Source organism: Rhagoletis zephyria, unplaced genomic scaffold (genome assembly GCF_001687245.7).
Source record: "Rhagoletis zephyria isolate East Lansing unplaced genomic scaffold, Rhagoletis_zephyria_1.1 Rzeph_scaffold_11665, whole genome shotgun sequence".
In the NCBI taxonomy this organism is placed as follows: domain Eukaryota; kingdom Metazoa; phylum Arthropoda; class Insecta; order Diptera; family Tephritidae; genus Rhagoletis; species Rhagoletis zephyria.
Genome location: NW_016168741.1, coordinates 1 through 18,716, shown reverse-complemented (window position 1 = coordinate 18,716; position 18,716 = coordinate 1). Strand labels below are relative to the sequence as shown.

Below are 18,716 nucleotides of genomic sequence, written 5' to 3'. Positions count from 1 at the left end.
ATGCCGCTGACATTTCATGACAGTTGACTATAGTTCCCAATTAACAGCGTGATTGGCAAAGTTGTTAAAAATTTCATTTCCGGTGATGTCATATCCGTAGTTTGATATCCAACGCGCTTCGATGAGAAAACTTGCTCTGGCATCGAACAGAAACAATACCTGGAGCTGCCTGTACAAGGATCGATTTCCGAGTCGATTTTTATCGTTCAACCAAAATCGATCAGTGTAAATGGCAATTCAACCGTAAAATGTTAGTATGTTGACTGATCGATTTGTAGGTCGATTTTTCAGTCGACAGAAATCGACCCGTGTAAAGGCAGCTTAAAAAACCCTTCTAAGCTTTCCATTTTTACCCGTAGGCTGTATGGGAGACTACAGGCAAGTTTTAATGCAGTTAGATTAAACTGGTTGATAAAATTAAGTGGTGATCCAGTATTAAGGAAGATCTTCCTGTAAACCTTAGCTAGCCCGACTTCTCAGTGTCTTTTTTTCTCCCCTGGCAGTGAATGCAATGAGGGCCCAATCTTTCGGCTGACGGGATCATTGCTTCGTCATGTAATGGAGGAAGTCGAGAGTGTAGAGCATTACTATGGCAAGTACCTGCCTGTCTGGAGTACGGTATCAGAATGGGCTTAAGCGCACCCCCGTCCAACGTTGAATAAGGCAGCCACGATAATCTCACCTAGCCCAGTGCTTTCAAAACTACTCTGGTATCCAACTCATAAGATCTNCCCGTCCAACGTTGAATAAGGCAGCCACGATAATCTCACCTAGCCCAGTGCTTTCAAAACTACTCTGGTATCCAACTCATAAGATCTTTAGATGATCACCCTATCCTAGATTTTTCAGCCGCCCCGTTCCAGAGTAATATTTTTCCTTTTCTTGGAAAATACATGCACTTTTCCAAATATCTGGAATTCTCCATTAGTTCAATATACATAGATATGTATATTTTATTGGCGCGAGTAAAATCAACCCATAGTATTAACTTTTGGGGGGCCAAATCCCCAGATTGTACAAGAATGTCGCTATCGAACTCTTGCGATTTATAAAATTATTAAGCTTCTCAAGTTTTCTTTTAGTACCTATTTACTTGATATCAGTTTCAACATACGAAACCAAGATTGTCTAGACTTATAATTCAATTTAATTTTTTCTTTTCCAGGTCATGTCCTTGAACTAGCAGAGCAGTCTGAGAATAAGACCTTGGCGGTATTTTCCCAAGTATACCGACGCATGGTGCCTCAGTCCAGCGAATTGATACGTCAGCTCTATTCGGAGATCATGAAGTAAGTCAACAACATAAAACTTCCAGTCCAATCCACTTTGACTCATTCCATCTGCTTTTCTTATCAAATCGTTCATTTAATGCTTTTCCCCACGTTTTCTTTTGCTCTTACTTACAGCCACTTGAGGAATGCGAATAGTAATGGTATCAACACCGGCAGCGCAGCAGCAGCAGCAGCAGCGGCAACAACCTGAGCAATCTAGAAGATGCCATACAGAAATTCTTTGTGAATCTCTTTCCGGTAGCCTATCATCAGGCGGTGCACTTGAGCAAGGATAATTATGGCGAATTACATGAGGATTATATCAATTGCTTGAAGCACACATTCGACGATCTGCAACCATTCGGCAGCATACCCAAGGAGATCAAACGCAATTTGCTTCAAAGCGTACAAACGGCGAGCATCTTCTTGAATTCACTGCAACAGAGCGCTGAAGTGCTTAGCTGAGACTGATGAATTGTATGCCATGTATCTGACCGACAACTGTCAGAAGCATTTGCTCAAGATGAGCTACTGTCCGAGCTGTAATGGATATCAGAAGACACAAGTGAAAGCGTGCTACAGCTACTGCATGAATGTGCTGCGGTGAGTGCGAGCATTTTGGATTGGATTGGCGGAAGCGCGAAATGATTGAAATTTTCAAGGATTTTTTTTTTATGTATTACTATTATTGTCTCTCTCTTCCTCTTTACAGTGGCTGCTCGGCTCAATACGCTGGCGTATTGGATAGCCCTTGGTCGAATGTGGTGGATGCTATACAAAATTTAGTGACGACGCACATACGATCGGACAGTGGCATTGTAACAACAATCAAGCAGCTGGATATAAAGTTGTCCGAAACCATTATGCGGGCTATGGAGAATGGACCTAACCTAGAAATGAAGGTAAGTTGAGATGCACTCGGTATTGAGTATTTGTTGTTGCGGTCATTGATCTCTGGAATTAAATCCGACAATTTCCCATCAAGTCTGGAAATTTTGCTGACCCGTTAAACCCTTTTTTCTTGAAACAAAGATATCTACGTATTCTTTACTGTTACTACCACATTTTGACCCCGTTAACCTACACGAATAAAATATTTACTGCTACATTTTAATTACTACGATTCCTCCTTGTTCCCACGTTGAGCGCCTTTTGATATTTTGTACTTGAATACGTGTGTGAATACATTGTCACAAAGTTTGAGGGCTCAACATTAGAGTGGGCCAATATTAATCAAAGTTATTTTCGCCTACAACTATAAATGCTTTTCCTGCTTAAATACTAAGCACTGAATATCTCTACTTTGCAGGGGATGTTTTGGTATTTTTATACAAACTTTTTAGCGACTATTATGCCAACTTTTGTAGAAAATTTTAAGGCAACTTAAAAAGTGAATTTTATAGCCTATTTTAAAACGTTCAAAATACTTTGTTGTTTTTTTTAATAAGTAATTTTTGTTTAAAAATTGCTTTACTTAACAGGAAATTTGTTTAGCATTTTTAAAGGAAACTTTATAGCAGCTTTTATGGCAATTTTAATAGTAAATTGTTTAGCAAATGTTAAAGCAGTCAAAATAAGCGTTTACGGTTTTTTATATAGATAATTTTTCGTCAAAAAAAAAAATCAAGAAAAAAGCTTTTATTTTCAGCAGAATTGTTGTGTCACCCTAATCCGCCATTGATTGATGCTTTGCCTACCTTCGAAGGCTGCACCGGTAGGTCATCGAATTGTCGCCGGTTCTTGCTTTAATTAAATTGCCAGCTTTGCCAATATTTTTATTTCCCAATGCAGTTGAAAGTAAAGGTAATGGCGGAAAAAACTCGCCCCCATTTAATTTTGTTTTTTGATTTTTTCTTTGCAAATTTTTGCCTTACCCTTGCCAAATTGCAAGGATCGAAGTGGAGCAAATGTTCCAGCTTTTATCTCTGCCTTTCGATTGTAGATTTTTCGGTGCAAGTATTTTTCCCTTAAAAATCGAAAGGCATTAACGGCTACAGAGGAATCGAATGGAGAGAATGAACACTGTTGGAATACTAAATACTTGTAAATGTAAATGAGATCTATTTAATTATTTGAGCCCATACGGAAGCTGGCCTTGCATTCTAAATACATACAGTGACTCAAACAAATGATCACGTGTCGATTTTTTTTTTAAATATTCGCAATGTTTTTCGAGCTTAATTTTTTTTAGTCATTTTTCTATAAAAGTACCGTCTAAACGTTTCAAACTTTATACAAAATTTAGGGGAATTCAACCAATTTTCATCAAAATTTAAACTTTTTAATCTGAATCTTTAGAACATTTGCGGGTATGCAGCTTTATAGCCCAAATAATTTTTGTTTAATGAAGGGCAAGTTTCAAGCGGCTAAAAAATCCCGTTGATTTTTGAAACATCTTTTTTGGTGACAGATTTTTGAACTTTTTTCCATATAAGCATGCAATTCTTATGAAATAAAACGTGAGAGACCGTTAGCAAAAAAATTTCAAAAAATCAACGTCAGTTTTTGTAAAGTGCATTTGTTATATAACCGAAAAAGTAGTCTCAAAAAAAAAAATTCTGAAAAATCAACGAGATTTTTTAGCCGTTTAAAACTTGCACTTCATTAGACTAAAATTGTATGGGCTATAAAATTGCATACCCAAAAATGTTCTAAAGATTCAGATTAAAAAATTTAAATTTTGATCTAAATTTGTTGAGTTTTCCTAAATTTTGGATATATATTTATAGAAAAATTAACAAACAAAAAATTAGCTCAAAAAACATTGCGAATATTTAAATAAAATTAGCACGTAGTCATTTGTTTGAGTCACTGTATATACATATGTACATATTTATGCAGTTTTGTATTTTATGGAAATGCAAATTTACAAACTTTCTGAAGATCATTGTATCTAATAAATACATATCGTTTGTTTACTGTAAGAAGGCCACAACTCGAAAAATCAAAAAAATTTAAAAAAAAAGTTTTGTCTGGTTTTTCCTCTTAAAGGCCACTATCACAGAGGGGACTTAAAGTAGGTTAAAAACCACAAAAAATGTAATCGTAAAATTTAACTCAGAGGCCAAAGCAGTCATCAAGCCATAATTTTGATCCACGCTTTTACCAAAGAGTAATTGTTTCCTAGTTACGGCTGCTAAGCAAAGTACAAAAAAGAGTAAAAAAAAAATATTATTTTCTAATGGGACACAATTAACAGATATCGTTATATAAAAAAAAAAATGGTTGACGGTAATTGCTGCATACTGATTGTAAACCATTGTTCTTTGGATTATGACGTTCTTTCAGCAAACGAGTGATATTTTTAAACGATTATGGAAAGTTCTATCTTTCCCGTACTTACGAGAAATCGTTTTTGAAGTGAGAAAAAATTGCGTATTCCTTATTATTTATTTAAAGCGGTTATGGGCGATGCCTTGCCCGCGGGAAAAGCTCTTTTAAGCTTTTTATACATTTTGTATAGGCGCGTTCTGAGTAAAAGCTCTCTCTGCCCATCGCTGATTTAAAGCTCAAGCGGCTCCATAACAGACTCATGGGCATCTATCTTCTAATCAATCTTTTATTATTTAACTAAAAAAAAAAAAGAAAACGAGAAAACAAATTGTTGCCCCGCGCTCTTCGCCACATTCCCTTTTATGTGCCGCTGCTCTACTTATGATAAAAATCATTCTAATTGTTTTAGTTTTCACCGCAGACAAGGAAATAAATTAAGCTGCTCAGAAGCGGGGTAGCAAAGATTTTTGGTGTGCATAAGAATGTTCACATACTACATATTTTTTCGTTAGCCTCCTCTGCTGAAGCGCCTGCTGCTTGCGATTTTATTGCCACTTTGATAAATTATGAAAGCGCCTCGACGATGATTGATTAGTGCACATTTATTTGACCTCTAGCAATTCGGGTTGGGTGCGAATGTTGCAAGTAAAACACTACAAAATGTATGCAAAAATGTGAACTAATCCGCCAACGTGGTGCCACTACTTTTCGATGCCGAACAAAGCTGTTGACGCGCATAGGTTGCTGCCGCAGGAGAGTGGCAGAGGCGAGAGTAAGGTGAGAGGAAGCTTACCCGTATGATGTTCTGTTGTAGGTAATTGAAAATAATTGCACCTAACTGTGCACTTTTCTTCAAACGATTAAACTGTTTGCATGTTTAACAGTTTGGTTTACAAAAAAAAAATATGACTCAGTTGTATTTTTATTAAAATGGGTAGCAGTGGGTGGGCCTGTGGAATGATGAGTTTTAAATGGGCGTCAGTTTTTTCAGTTGTCGCTTTGTTTTTCAATGCAAATGCACCAATGCTCATATGTGCATTAGGGTGTGCTTAAATGGTCGTAATTTTTTTTGTCAGCCAACAAATCTTTAATGCCTTTTTGACGCTATTCGGAGGTAGAAAGAGGCGGGATATTTATATTTAAAGATATTTGAGTATAACTTTGCCCGACCATGGAACACGAACGAATATAGCAGTACTGCTTTGCACACTACTCTCAGCCAGTTTAATATATCGTCGATGGTTTTAAATTCTTAAGCACACAACGAATGCTACTATCATCGAATAAGTTCAAGTACATTGGAAAATGTGTAAATAAAGTCCACCTTCATATTAAGCTTTCAAACAACGCATCTGCATTGTAGGGATATCGGTATATGTCTATAAAAACAATGCGAATTCGTTAAATAAAATCGAGATTATATTCAGTGCGACAGTAGCACACATACATATACAATCGGCATAACTACTATAACTATGCAGCATTGCAGACAGCCTAAAGCTTGTGGCACGTTGCACTGAAAATGCATTCAATTTATAAACTCGTAAGTTGCATGAGCAGCGAGCCACATCGCCGCTTCCTGTGCTTATAAGCATTTAAGTACACTTTACGTGTTGAGTAGATAGATTGTATTGTTGTTGATGTTGTTTTCATTTTTTATTTTGTTTGTTTTTCATTGTCTGAATGTCAAGTTTGAATTAAATTTATAATTTTCATTGTGCGCCATCGTTGTAATGCCGGAAAGTGTGCTCTTAATCATAAACTTGAGTACTTTGGTATGGCACATGTATGTACATACAATCCATAAGTGCTGATGGGATGAAGTAGGTAGTGTTTGCATTTACTTGAGAATACTTAATAAAATAGTTTTACTTAGTAAATATGCTTTGATGATTGTATTTGCGAAATGCAGAATAAATCCACATTCAGAAATATGTATGCATAATGGCCGACGTGTGCACTACATATTTACAAACATACATATGTACATACATACGTAAGTACAGAGGCAGTTATCTATAGAAAGCGACGATTACACAGTTCTATTGCGGAATGCAAAACTGTAACATTTTTTACGAATTTCTTTTATGCTCTTTGTGTAGTATGTATTTGATGGTCTTCCTCATGTCAAGATATTCTGGATTATGGACAGGAATTTATCTGGTAGCTCTGAATGTGTACACTAAATACCATTTCTTTCATCCTTTTCCTCGCATTTTTTGTGGATGTGTTGATTTTCTCAGCTTCAAATCGCAAAGATTGAAGTGTGGTGGTTGGCACTTACTTTCAGAGATTTAAAGTATTTAAAATGCAAATCCATTTAACAATAGTATTTTGTTTTTTTGTTCTAAATACTTTTTCAGGCAGAATTTGTATTTGTTTGTCTATTCTTTACTATTCTTCATATCGTAAAGTTTTCATTTGAAAATTCTTTCATTCACATTACCAATAATTTAAGAAGGTGCCGCGAAGTGCAAAAAATAAAGAGTTTTTGATTTGTTTTGTTATTACCCTGCAAACCAAAGTTCCCGAAATCTTGACGAAATATTTAGGAGTATCTCATTTTCGTAACGATTTTTTACGAAGAAAACTATATGAAGTGGTTGTCACGAACTCGTAAAGAAATTTCCGTACGAAAAATAAAGAAAATTCTGAAAAAAATCTGCAAGAAATTGTTCACATAGCGGCATTATTTTGATTTCTTTACCGATTTTCTTCAGAAATTTCATAAAAGAATCGAAGCGTGTAAAATTTCTCTATAATTCAGAATACCCCGAAGTTAAATAAAAGCTATTATTTTAGGTACAATATTGATTTATGTAAATCCTAAAGTTTATATGGTACAGAAGGAAGATGTAGTCAACCAACTATCAAAAATGTATGCACATAAAAATACATGTTTACTTTTTAGGCACCGTTTTTCTACTTTTAGGTACAACTTTTCGACAAATAGTTACAATATGAAAATTTAATATTCATCGCTAGTGCGCAAAAATAACAATGTGACGTCAGCGAAAGGGTGGATGCTGTCCGCGGAAGGCGCCTTCTTTATGTCCCTGCATCGTGGCCACGGTTGGCGATTTTGGCGACCTCTCACGGCGATGTCCGTTTTCATGGTGTCTGTCTAACCTACCATTTATTTTGTACTCACTAATGCCAAATCACCATGGCACCAAATGGCATTTCCTAAAGTCGCATCTCTATGCTAATAAACGGGCTTAAAGCGATCATAATCCACTACCTTAAGAAGCCGTGACAGAAATTTAAGCGAACTTGGGTTCCATACATAATGGCATTCGCATGCCTTTCAAATACAAAAAGACTTTCGTTGATACCTCGCACACAGCTTCTTTAAATTCCATTACATTTCAATATCTCACCGCCCTTATTGCAAAACCCGTTAGATGTCTACTGAATGCAAACGAATCGAAAATATATATTTCCCCTATAGATTCGTATTGTTCCGTCTCCGTCTGAATATTGTATTTTACCGTAGCTGACTTAAAAGTTCTATAAAATCTGGTAGATGCGTTTTGCCCGTTGGATTCGTAGACTAGTCCATTATTCACTCTGTCCTTACACTTTTGATAACTTTGCAAATACATAATTCAAAATTAATTGAAAAATCATCTAACTTTGGGCAATTAACTATTTCAGTATTTAATACTAAGTAATTTTAAATTGGTTGAAAAGACATCTGCAAAAGAAACATACTGACTTTGAAGTGTTTTAAGCCAAATGCATTTTACAGCAGTTGAACTCAAATGCAGAGTCGCATAATTGACTACTTTCTAGGACTTCGCCATGTCAAAGTAAACAGTTCGTTCCAAGGAAGAAAGTCAGATCTTCAATTAGTTGTGGTGGGTAAAAAACTGGTGGAGCATCAATATTTAAACAATTTCCTTTCCGTACTGGGTATATACACACAACTCCACGTACGTACATACATACATACATCCCAACAAACAAAAGCTTAGGTGCCCATTCATTATTATGCACCACAAATCGTTATTACCTGGCCAATGTTTACATTTTCGTAAATTACACCAAACAACAGCAATCACTGCGACTGCATAACCGCACCAGCCCTCAAAGCCAGAATTTTCAAATATTTTCCACTCGATAGTGATGGTGGTGTTGTCCATTGATATATGTACATACATATATGGACGCTTAACAATGACCGTATGTGCATGTATGTACATATGTCGCACGAGTGTACCTACATAAATACATATCTGCTTATGCATGCATCAATGAGCCATCGAAAAACTGTGGGATACTTCGATGCGAACAGTTAGTCGTCCGTGATCTGTTGACTGCGTCCGAATGCCACAATGCCACCACTGCATGTATTCATGTTTATTAGATTTTAATTGGCTGTGTGTGGCATGACCATGCTGCAACTTGGACATTTTCATTACAAAGATACCATTAGATGTGGCAACTGTGTACTCAAAAAAATGCCTGCGTGTGTGACATACATACGAAACGTCTGTGGAGCCTCCAAGTTAATAACTTTTGAACATTGTTCTTCTTTAACTGCGTTGAAAATTTCTCAAACTAAGCGTGGAAAACCGGCATTCGGATGTGGAAGCTCTCACATTTTTACTTTATTGTCTTTAGTTGAAATTTTTCGGTCTTTGAGATATAGTACCATATGTTTGGGGCAACCCCACAAGGAAAGGTTATCCGCTTGAAAAAGCGTAAAGTTTATTATGTCGATAATCATATCAATTAAGAAAAAAGTACGCACGTCCTTGTTTTTTGGTTGGTCCCACTGAGCTAAACCAACCAGACCGTAAACGTACTAATTTTAAAATGGCCGGGATGGACGGTATCGACACTCCTGGAGCCCATTTCATAAAGCGACAATGATAATTTTGTAACGACAGGCATTTCCACGTTGTCCGTGACAATTCGACAGTTTGGTGGTGTGGGTGTTTTGTTTCATAAAAACAATTGTCACCACCTCTTAAATTCCATGAGAAATTCCATTGAAAATGGGACAAATTGTCATTTACGGGTTTTAAAATTGTCGTTGACAAAATTGTCGCCAGTCATATGAAATTTATATGTAAATCATATGTAACAATTGCATTTGCATTATTTTAGTTTTAAGAAACATTCAAATTATTGAAAAGTAATGGAATGCGCGCAATTACCATATTTGGTTTTGGTTTTGTCGCCATTGTCACGACAATTTTGTTAGAGTGACAATTGTCAGCACAATTGTCAACAATATTCCATATTATCACTGTCGTTTTCCAAAAATTTTCACAGTTGCCTACAAACGTATATGAAACATGAAAAATGTCGCCAACAATTCTGGCAGTGAAATTTTATAAAAAAAATCGACCATTGTCGCACCTGTCACTTTTATGAAATAGGCCCCTGATAAAACGCTATATGAAACTAGCACCTTTTAAAATTATACCGAGACAAAAATGAACGGCAGATATTTCAGAATGACGAAAGCGGAATATTCGAGAAAGAGAAAGACGTGTGCATTTTTTTAGTGATTGTTGTTGGGGCCCAGGGGACCCGCCGTACAAATCTAAAAAACTTTGTCTTCGGGACCGAAAAATTTCATATCGGGATAGGTGTGATCGGTGTTGAATATTTAGTCCCGCGCCCATCTCTAGTCTGAAGGCCACTAGGGTCAAAGTTCGATAAATGCATTTCCTCTTGAATCGAACAATCTACACCGAGTTTAGCTCCAGCGGAGACTAGGGATCTTATTTGGGAGCCTTATATAAAGTAAATTTTTAAATAGTTCTCGAAACTAACCTTAGTCACTATTCCAATTATTTAAATTTTTTTTTTTCTTTTCATCTCGCAGGTTAAGAAAACATGCGGCACGCCAAAACTTTTGCCCTCACTAACAGCGGACAATGATCTACGCCCTCTGCAGCCACACAACATTAAATGGGCAACCCCACCGGATGCGGAAATTCTGCACTTCCAATCAACCATAGACAAATCCAAGGAATTCTACTCGAACATCGTTAACAAGTGAGTACTTGCACAAGAATTGTAGACAATTGTATAACAAGTAGTTTTTAAGCAAAAAAACACAACGGACTACAATTCTTATATACAAATTTAAGAGTACCGTTAATTTTTTCATGATCCAAAGATCGGATCTCAACCAAATTAGTATGGAACGACCTGTGAGACACGATAGAAGAATTATCGTAATCGGTTAACGTGGTTCAAAGTAACGCGGTAACATACATAAAAAAAAATATGTAGATATATATTCCGACGAACTGATAACCTTCTCCTTTTTTTTGAAGTCGGCTAATAAATGAAACACAGAGATCTTAAGTTTTTGTACTAAAACATTACTGTAATACTTTTATTACCGTTAATTTTTTACACGTACTATTTTGTAATTTACATTCCGAATCTTGCGCAGAAGATCGCGCAACACAGTATAGTAGAGAGGCGCTAAAATAGCTGCGCTGAAAAATATAACGTCACAGATCATCTCCTTGTTGGACATGGACATGCATGACTAAAGCAGGGCATCGAACCAACGAACGACCGATGATGCGATGATGGTTGATTGGTGAAATCAGGGAAAGGATTGAAATGCAGATTTTTTAAAAAGATCATAGTTTTGAATTACATACATATAGGAGTCGTATGTACATATACATACATATTTAAAAACTTACCACTTTCATGGGCGGCGCTGGTTTGGGCCGAAAGACGGCATGTATGCTGTCGCGGGTGCCACGAACAAAAGATGTTAACATTTGGGCTTTAGGATTTTGTTATTCTTACAGAATTTCGACGACACAACAATTAAAATCGATATTTTCTAGATTTAAATAATAGAAAATTAAATGAAATAGATGACAATCAAATCTTTCATTCATTTTTTTTTTTCTTCTATTCTCTATTTTCCACTTTGTTATGCTTGCACAGTGTGTGCGAAGACGATGACATCCAACGAAATGATCACAACTGTTGGACAGGCGATCGTGTTGGCGACTACACCCAACTAGTGATGACCCAAGGTGTAGACACACAACGGTACAATCCCGAGGTGCCGCTGGTGCCAAGCTCGCAATCGACGAAATTGAATGAACTGGTGGACAAGTTGATCAAGGTGCGCAAGAACATCGGAACGGCGGTAAGTCGAGCGCGCGCCAAAAATGCGAAAAATAATACATACGTATTCATAATCGTCGTTATTATCCCACTTAGATACCATCCACCACGCGTTCATACTCTGACATACAGAGCGATATGGCGCGCCACGATGAGGAGGGCTCCGGCGGCCACATGCCCGACGACATGGATGACGAGGAATACGGCAACCAGAATGGCTCAGGCGATGGATCTGGCGATGGTAGGACACAAACATACATACCATACATACATATACAAATCTAAAAAGCATTTTCAATTATTTCATACTTTTCAATTCGCTTTACAGGTGCCACCTCATCGCCATTCGATCCGTTGGGTCCAACCGAGAACACCAACAATGAAATCGAGCCACGTCAAGAATCCGCGGCGACGGCGCTCACCGCCGCGTGTCCCAGCCGCCTGAGCTCGCTGCTGGCCGGCGCCGCAGTACTAGTCACATTCACAGCCCTTTTGCGAAGCAGAAGCTAAACGCCAACAATGCAACGCAACGCAACGCACACAGCGCAGCTCGCCAGCAATAAATGTGGATGATGGGGAATGCAAACAAACTAAATTTGTTTCACTTTAGGAATACTATGTATAATTAATTTATATATATGTATATGTATGTATGAACGACGACGCCGGACAAAGGAAACACACAAAAAACTAAAAAATTTAATTAACAATTTAGTTTAGATATACGCGCTATATGTATGTATACATACATACTTGCATGTAAATATGTATGTTGATATGCAAGCGAGTACATAAAAATTGAATGTGGAGAGTGCAACTCTGTTTAACAATATTGTATACTAGTATAGGTGCGTACAGATTTATTGCGAACATACGCTACGTAGGATATACAAACTTACATATAAATATATACAGACATTTATGTAAAACAATAAATATGTTATATGTATGTTTATGTATAGAGCTAATAGAGAAAGAGAGAGAGAGAGAGAGAAATGGAGAATGCAAGGCATTGCATGAATTAAATCGGTTGAGAACTGATTTACCACTCAGAAACAAAGTGTGGGAGGCATAATTTTAGGCGCACAAGCACGCACTCGCTAATAAACTCAAGCCCAGGAATGAATTGTTTTATATGTGAAAAAAACTGAAGTTATTGATATGCGTAGCCAGAGTAGCTACTAAAAAACCCCTTAAAGAGGCCAAAACAAGTGAAAATACACAGGAAGTGAGCGCTGTTTTTGAAAAGGAAATAAATTAATTTGGATAGATAATGTAATTGATTATGAATTTTGTAGCTACCTTAGTAAATATAGCCGCAATAAGTAGTTTGAACAAATTTAAATTTGCAAAATATTTCAAAGGGGCAATGTTTATGTTTTCTTGTATAAAATAGTTTCCCAAGAATTTATCATGAAAGAGAAAAAATTTGGATCCTGCAGGATGCATCTGCTAATATTCATATACGTATGTGTGTCGCTAATGTAATACGTGTACGTGAACGTTCATGCAAATTATGTGAGCAAAATGACAAAGTTGTACTTCTTCGATTTAAAAAAAAAACGATTCGACTTAAATTATGTGAAGTACATCAAAAAATGTTAAGCCTTTGAAAATTTGTATGCTTTTACTATTCGTTTTTAAGTAATTTTTTTTTAATTCAAATTTTTGATCAAAAATTTTCTTTTTGACTAACTGAAAATAGTTCACTCCACTTGGAAAATTGACTAAGTAGAAAAGCTATAATTTTATCAATGTTTCGAATGCTTTAACGGCCTTTGGCATACTTTCCGTGGTACTACTTTTTTTTTAAACTAAATGCGCAACCATAAAATAGACACACTCAAATAAAACGTTTCACTTTTTATATACGAAAATTTATGCTTACATACTTATGTATGTAACTACAAACTTAGCGAACTTTTATAAACAGAACATAGAATGCATAAATATCCACATACATACATACTGCAAATATAAGAAAAAGTATGAACTTAAATGTGCCATAGAATAAAGTGCTTCAAACAGTTGCTAATTTAAATACATATTCATAAATAATTTAATGTTTCTTAATCCACCTATACAAAGCTATGTATTTACACACAAACTTGCGCAAACATATGTACATGCGCATACATACAAATTTGCAATTCAATATTAACCACAAATAAATTTTTGTATTGTCCTAGAAAGCATAAAAATATACTGAGAGACAGCTGAAAATGTTATGAAGTGTTTTCACACACGCCAAATTACGCAACTCGGGCACTACATTTACCCAATTTCCACTGCAATCGCGATACGTATCTTTAGATGTGTAAAATTGAAAGTAGAATTTATGACAGATAAACAGAACAAAAGAAATATGTAGTTTAGAACAAAAGCAAAAAAATATTCGTTCAGAATCGAAATTGCGTAATTTGAGGATAGTGGAAACACACTGTTAAAGTTTCGGAAAAGTTCAAGGAATTTATAGGCTTTTACGACATCCGCTAGAAAACGCTCGTTTGTACTGTACAAGACTGTCCAGAAGTTTTGCTTTCGTTGTTATTATTCCGGAAAAATGCTCAAAGCACACCATCTTCTATGTCATTATTTGAATGTTTGCCTATCACTTCTGCCAAGCGAGATCGCCAGCGATCTTTGCGAAAATTGAGGCTTACTAATGCCCATGGAATTAATATTAAAACATAATGTGCACTTCTCATCCAAAAAGCGAGCACGTGAAAAAAGTATTTAAAAATTCGTATACGAAAAGCACAAAAACTTAGTTACATTTGACTTTTTCCTATATACAGTAAGTGTGATCGAGGTGTAAAGTGGAGTATAGAACTTGCGTCTTTTGAAGCGTTTAAGTGTCAACAGAATCCATACAAACTTACATACATACATACATACATACGCACAGTAGAACTTTAAATGTTGTACACATATTTAGTCTCTAAGCTGCTAATGAAAATTTGAAACAGGCTCACTCACAATCAGTGTTCAAAATAAATAAATTGTTCCTTTTGTGTGGTGTACATACTATTTAGATATTTAAATGTAGAAAGAAGTACATTAAGCGCAAAAAAAAAAATGCCAACAACAAATAAAACTCACATCAAAATGGCTTTAAAAGAAAATTACGCACGAAAATATGTAGTTGAAATTTGTTTGTAGTTCAAATCGTTGCGTACTTTAGAGGTGCGAATAAAAAGCACATTCTTTTTTACTGCAGAAACCAAACACAAAATTAAAAAATTTTGGAAAACTACTTTATTGCGCGTAAACAATGGATTGCAGAAGAAAATTCAATACACTTGCGGCGTTGCGACGCAAAAAACAAGCTGTTTTTTTTTTTTAAATAGTAGAATCATATCTCCACAATCAGAGAGTTACTCGGCCAAATCAGTGATTTATGGAAATTTTTGTAGCTCAAACAAAAAGTTTGCACGTGAGCATACAAAAATGGGGAATAAGCTTTTAAAAGTATGTAATACACAAAACATAAAATTTGAAATATGCGCAATGCAAAGGTAAAAAAAACGGACATGCATACATACATACATGGTATGTAAAACTAACTTAAGCCTAGCAAAGTTGTTTGCATTAAAAACGTGTGGATGTATTAAACAACATACATATGCACATACATACATACATACTAACAGATATGTCGGTATGTATGTGAATGTTTTGCAAATAAATTATGAACGTAATTAGCGTAGTTAAACACACTGTACTAAGGGCAGCCCTCTAATTGTTAGGTTAGTGACAAAATCACTGCGTAGTTACATACATTACGTACATACATACATACAAACGGAATATTAAATATTAAATGTAATTCAAAACTATTAATATATTTACTTGTACAATAAATTAAATGCAAAAACAATTACATATAATAAATGCGAACACAAAAATAATTATATAAATAAATAACATTGATGATTGTAGCGAAACACACACTAATTTAGTTAGTAGCAAATTAACAATTAGTAATTAGAAATTGTAATAAAATTCTATAAATAAATTAAGCGTTTTTTTATTATTTTCATTATTCGTAGGTTTTTCTTTTTGTTTTCTTTATGATTTAAATGACAAACTTTGTGTGTGTGAAAAAAAATGTATTTAGTTATAAGCATTATTTTGGTCTAATACTAACGGCTTATTATTAATTTGTAGCTACTCTAATTTGCAAATGGCCTATTTTTTGTTTACGCACACACATACATACATACATACATACATACATATATGCAATTGCACAAAAATATGCGTGAATAATAGTTTTAAAAACTGATTTAATTGTAAAGTGCGTTTATCAAAGTTAATTATGCGAATAGAGATATACATACATACTTATTTTATATACTTATTTACAAACATACAAATGCATACATATGTATTTGCAACTGTAGGTATATGAAAATGTGAACGCGCATAGCATAAAAAAAAAACGTGTGGAGTTTATGTGGCAAAACGACATAAATGAACTTTGGTGCATAAATACATACATACATGCATATGTACACATGACAAAAGTACAGTAGCGCGCAGGAAATTTGAATTGAAGAAAATTGAAAATAGAGGAGATGAATGTATAAGCATATTTTACAAAAAAAAGAAAGCACAAAACCAACTGTGCAATGCTACTCAGCTGCAGTTTATTTTTAGTGGAATTTTTATATGTGCATTAGGGTGAGCACTTTTTTTACTATACGGGTATGGCATAGGAGTATCCTACCTGAAGTTCTAAGCAAATTTGCCGAAGAATCCATTGGTCTAAAATCATTTTTTTTTTGCTGTAGTTTCATAAAATGTTTGAATTAACCTTTACTTAAAAATCATTTCAAAGGAAAAAGAACGAATTTTTGGAATTTGGCAAGTTCGAAATTGATTTCATCGGAAAATTCTCTTGGAATAACTTACCCGCTGAGTCGAAAAAATTTCCCATATAAATTGACCCGCCCTTATGTACATCCGTAAATTACATATGTACGTATATATGTTGTACGCGCCAAGTTTATACGTTTGACTTTATGTACATCTGCCTTAGGGCCAGTTTTCTAGTGCACGGTTGTATTTAGTTAATCTAAGTTTGAACTGGCATTGAAAAACTGGCCCTTAGACTCCTACAATGTGTAATTTATTTAACTTTGCATGTGATTAATAAACTTTAAGTTACATACATACATACATACATACATTATTGCATGTGTTTAAGTATTTGTATAGTTTTTTTTTCTTTAACATAAATATGTATATGTAATTACTATTTTTATTTATGTTAAATAATAAATTTTAAAATGCAATTGGTTAAAATTACAATAATAGTGAAGCAAACCAGTAAAAATTCAACTCTGCAACATATAACCGTTATAAAGTGCATACTTAATCATAAATCAAAAAACTATGCAAAACTGAATAAATTCATAATAAAAAATAAAAAATAAAAAACATGTTTTCAGTTTATGAAAACATACATATTTACAAACATAAAACACAGCTGCACATACACATAGCAAAAAACTGTACGGTAAATCTATGCTTCAACAACAATGTATGTAGAGAGAAAACGATATTTTTTACTTTACAGTGGTTGCTTTTACGAAAAATACAAAAGATATTTTGAAAACATCTCAATTTCACACATTCAATTTCTGCAGGTCGCTACATATTTGTTTTTATATGTTTTTTTTTTTAAATTTCGGAAATATTTAAAATGCTTTAGTTTTTGTTTTATTTTATAATTTTTTTTTTTAAGATCTATGCAATTTTTGTAAAATGAAATATAAATAAATGATTAAATTTTAAACCAAAAAAATAAGTAAAAACGTTGAAATTAATTTAAATTTTTTTAGGTAAGTATTGGTACAACACAAAAGGCATTGTAAGCCACCAAAAGAATTTTCTATATATGTACACCGCCGGCTAAAAATATTGGCACATCAAATTTTTCACAATATATGCACCAATTTTTATTCTAATATTTTTCCACCAATTTTCTATAAAAATATGGTTCATTCAACAACAAAAAACATAAAAATAGAATTCCTAAACTTTGTGCAAATCTCGCGAAAATTCAGCAAATTTTCATCAAAATTTTAAATTTTTTAATCAGATATGTTAGAATTTTTTTGAGTAAGCAGTTTTGCAGCCCATTGAATTCTAGTAAAAAATGCAAGTTCGGAGTTAGTCAAAAATCGCGTTGATTTTAGAGATTTTTTTTGTTGAAGCTGTTTTGCATTTTTTCCATAGAAAGTATTTTCGAAAAAAATTGTTTCTATGGAAGAGACTGCGTGAAAACAAATTGCCTAAAATCAACGGTAATTCCTAGCTACTTAAAACTTGCACTTTATTATAATAAAAAAAACCATATTTTTATACAAAATTAGCGGAAAAATATTAGAATGAAAATTGTGGCATATATTGTGAAAAATTTGCTGTGCCAATACTTTGTTCCGGCAGTGTATGTATGTACGTATATATTTCTCGCAAGGCATCTTTGTATTCAAGAAACAAAGCAGAATGAATACCCATCCGCGATGTTGATTCGTTGCTGTCTCGCTAACGACCAGAGTGTCCAGATTGGACGATTTAGCGCCAATTTGGCGATTGGTTTTGGATATTTGCGTGTAAAAATTTAGGAAATCGCTTTTGGCGATTTTTAGCGATTTTTTCCTTTCAAGTAAATTTTTTGTTCGCTATCTGATTGATTTTATTAATTTAGAATTTTCGTGAGAAAAAATTAAAAATATTTGACATTTTCGAGACCAAATATTTTGAAAAAAATCAAATCAGCTGCCATACTCATACTACCTGTTCACTGTGCCTTGGTAGTAACATAAAATATTTTCTTCTGAAAAAAAGTTAATTTATGTGCAAACATGTAAGTACGTATGTATTAGGGATGTTGCGAATGTGGTATTTTCGACATCCGTGGATACGAGGTTGTTCACGCTTGCCTGGTTATCAAGTGTTGTGGTCATATTTCTTATTCAGTTTAGAACAAAAAAATACACTACACAATAATAATTTTTAACCAGATAACCTGATAACCAG

At 34.5% G+C, this 18,716-nt stretch overlaps 1 protein-coding gene across 1 annotated transcript; it reads left to right on the top strand.

Annotated features, from left to right (window-relative positions):
• Window positions 1-1,158: 1,158 nt before the first annotated feature.
• LOC108377205 (division abnormally delayed protein-like) lies at window positions 1,159-12,352 on the top strand (the record flags this gene model as incomplete). The annotated part of the gene is given in 9 exon segments (XM_017633463.1): window positions 1,159-1,289; window positions 1,407-1,446; window positions 1,449-1,733; window positions 1,735-1,874; window positions 1,984-2,173; window positions 10,387-10,559; window positions 11,481-11,688; window positions 11,763-11,907; window positions 11,995-12,352. Coding segments are annotated over 9 exon segments (1,494 nt in total), but the record flags the coding sequence as incomplete, so codon positions are not given.
• Window positions 12,353-18,716: the final 6,364 nt, after the last annotated feature.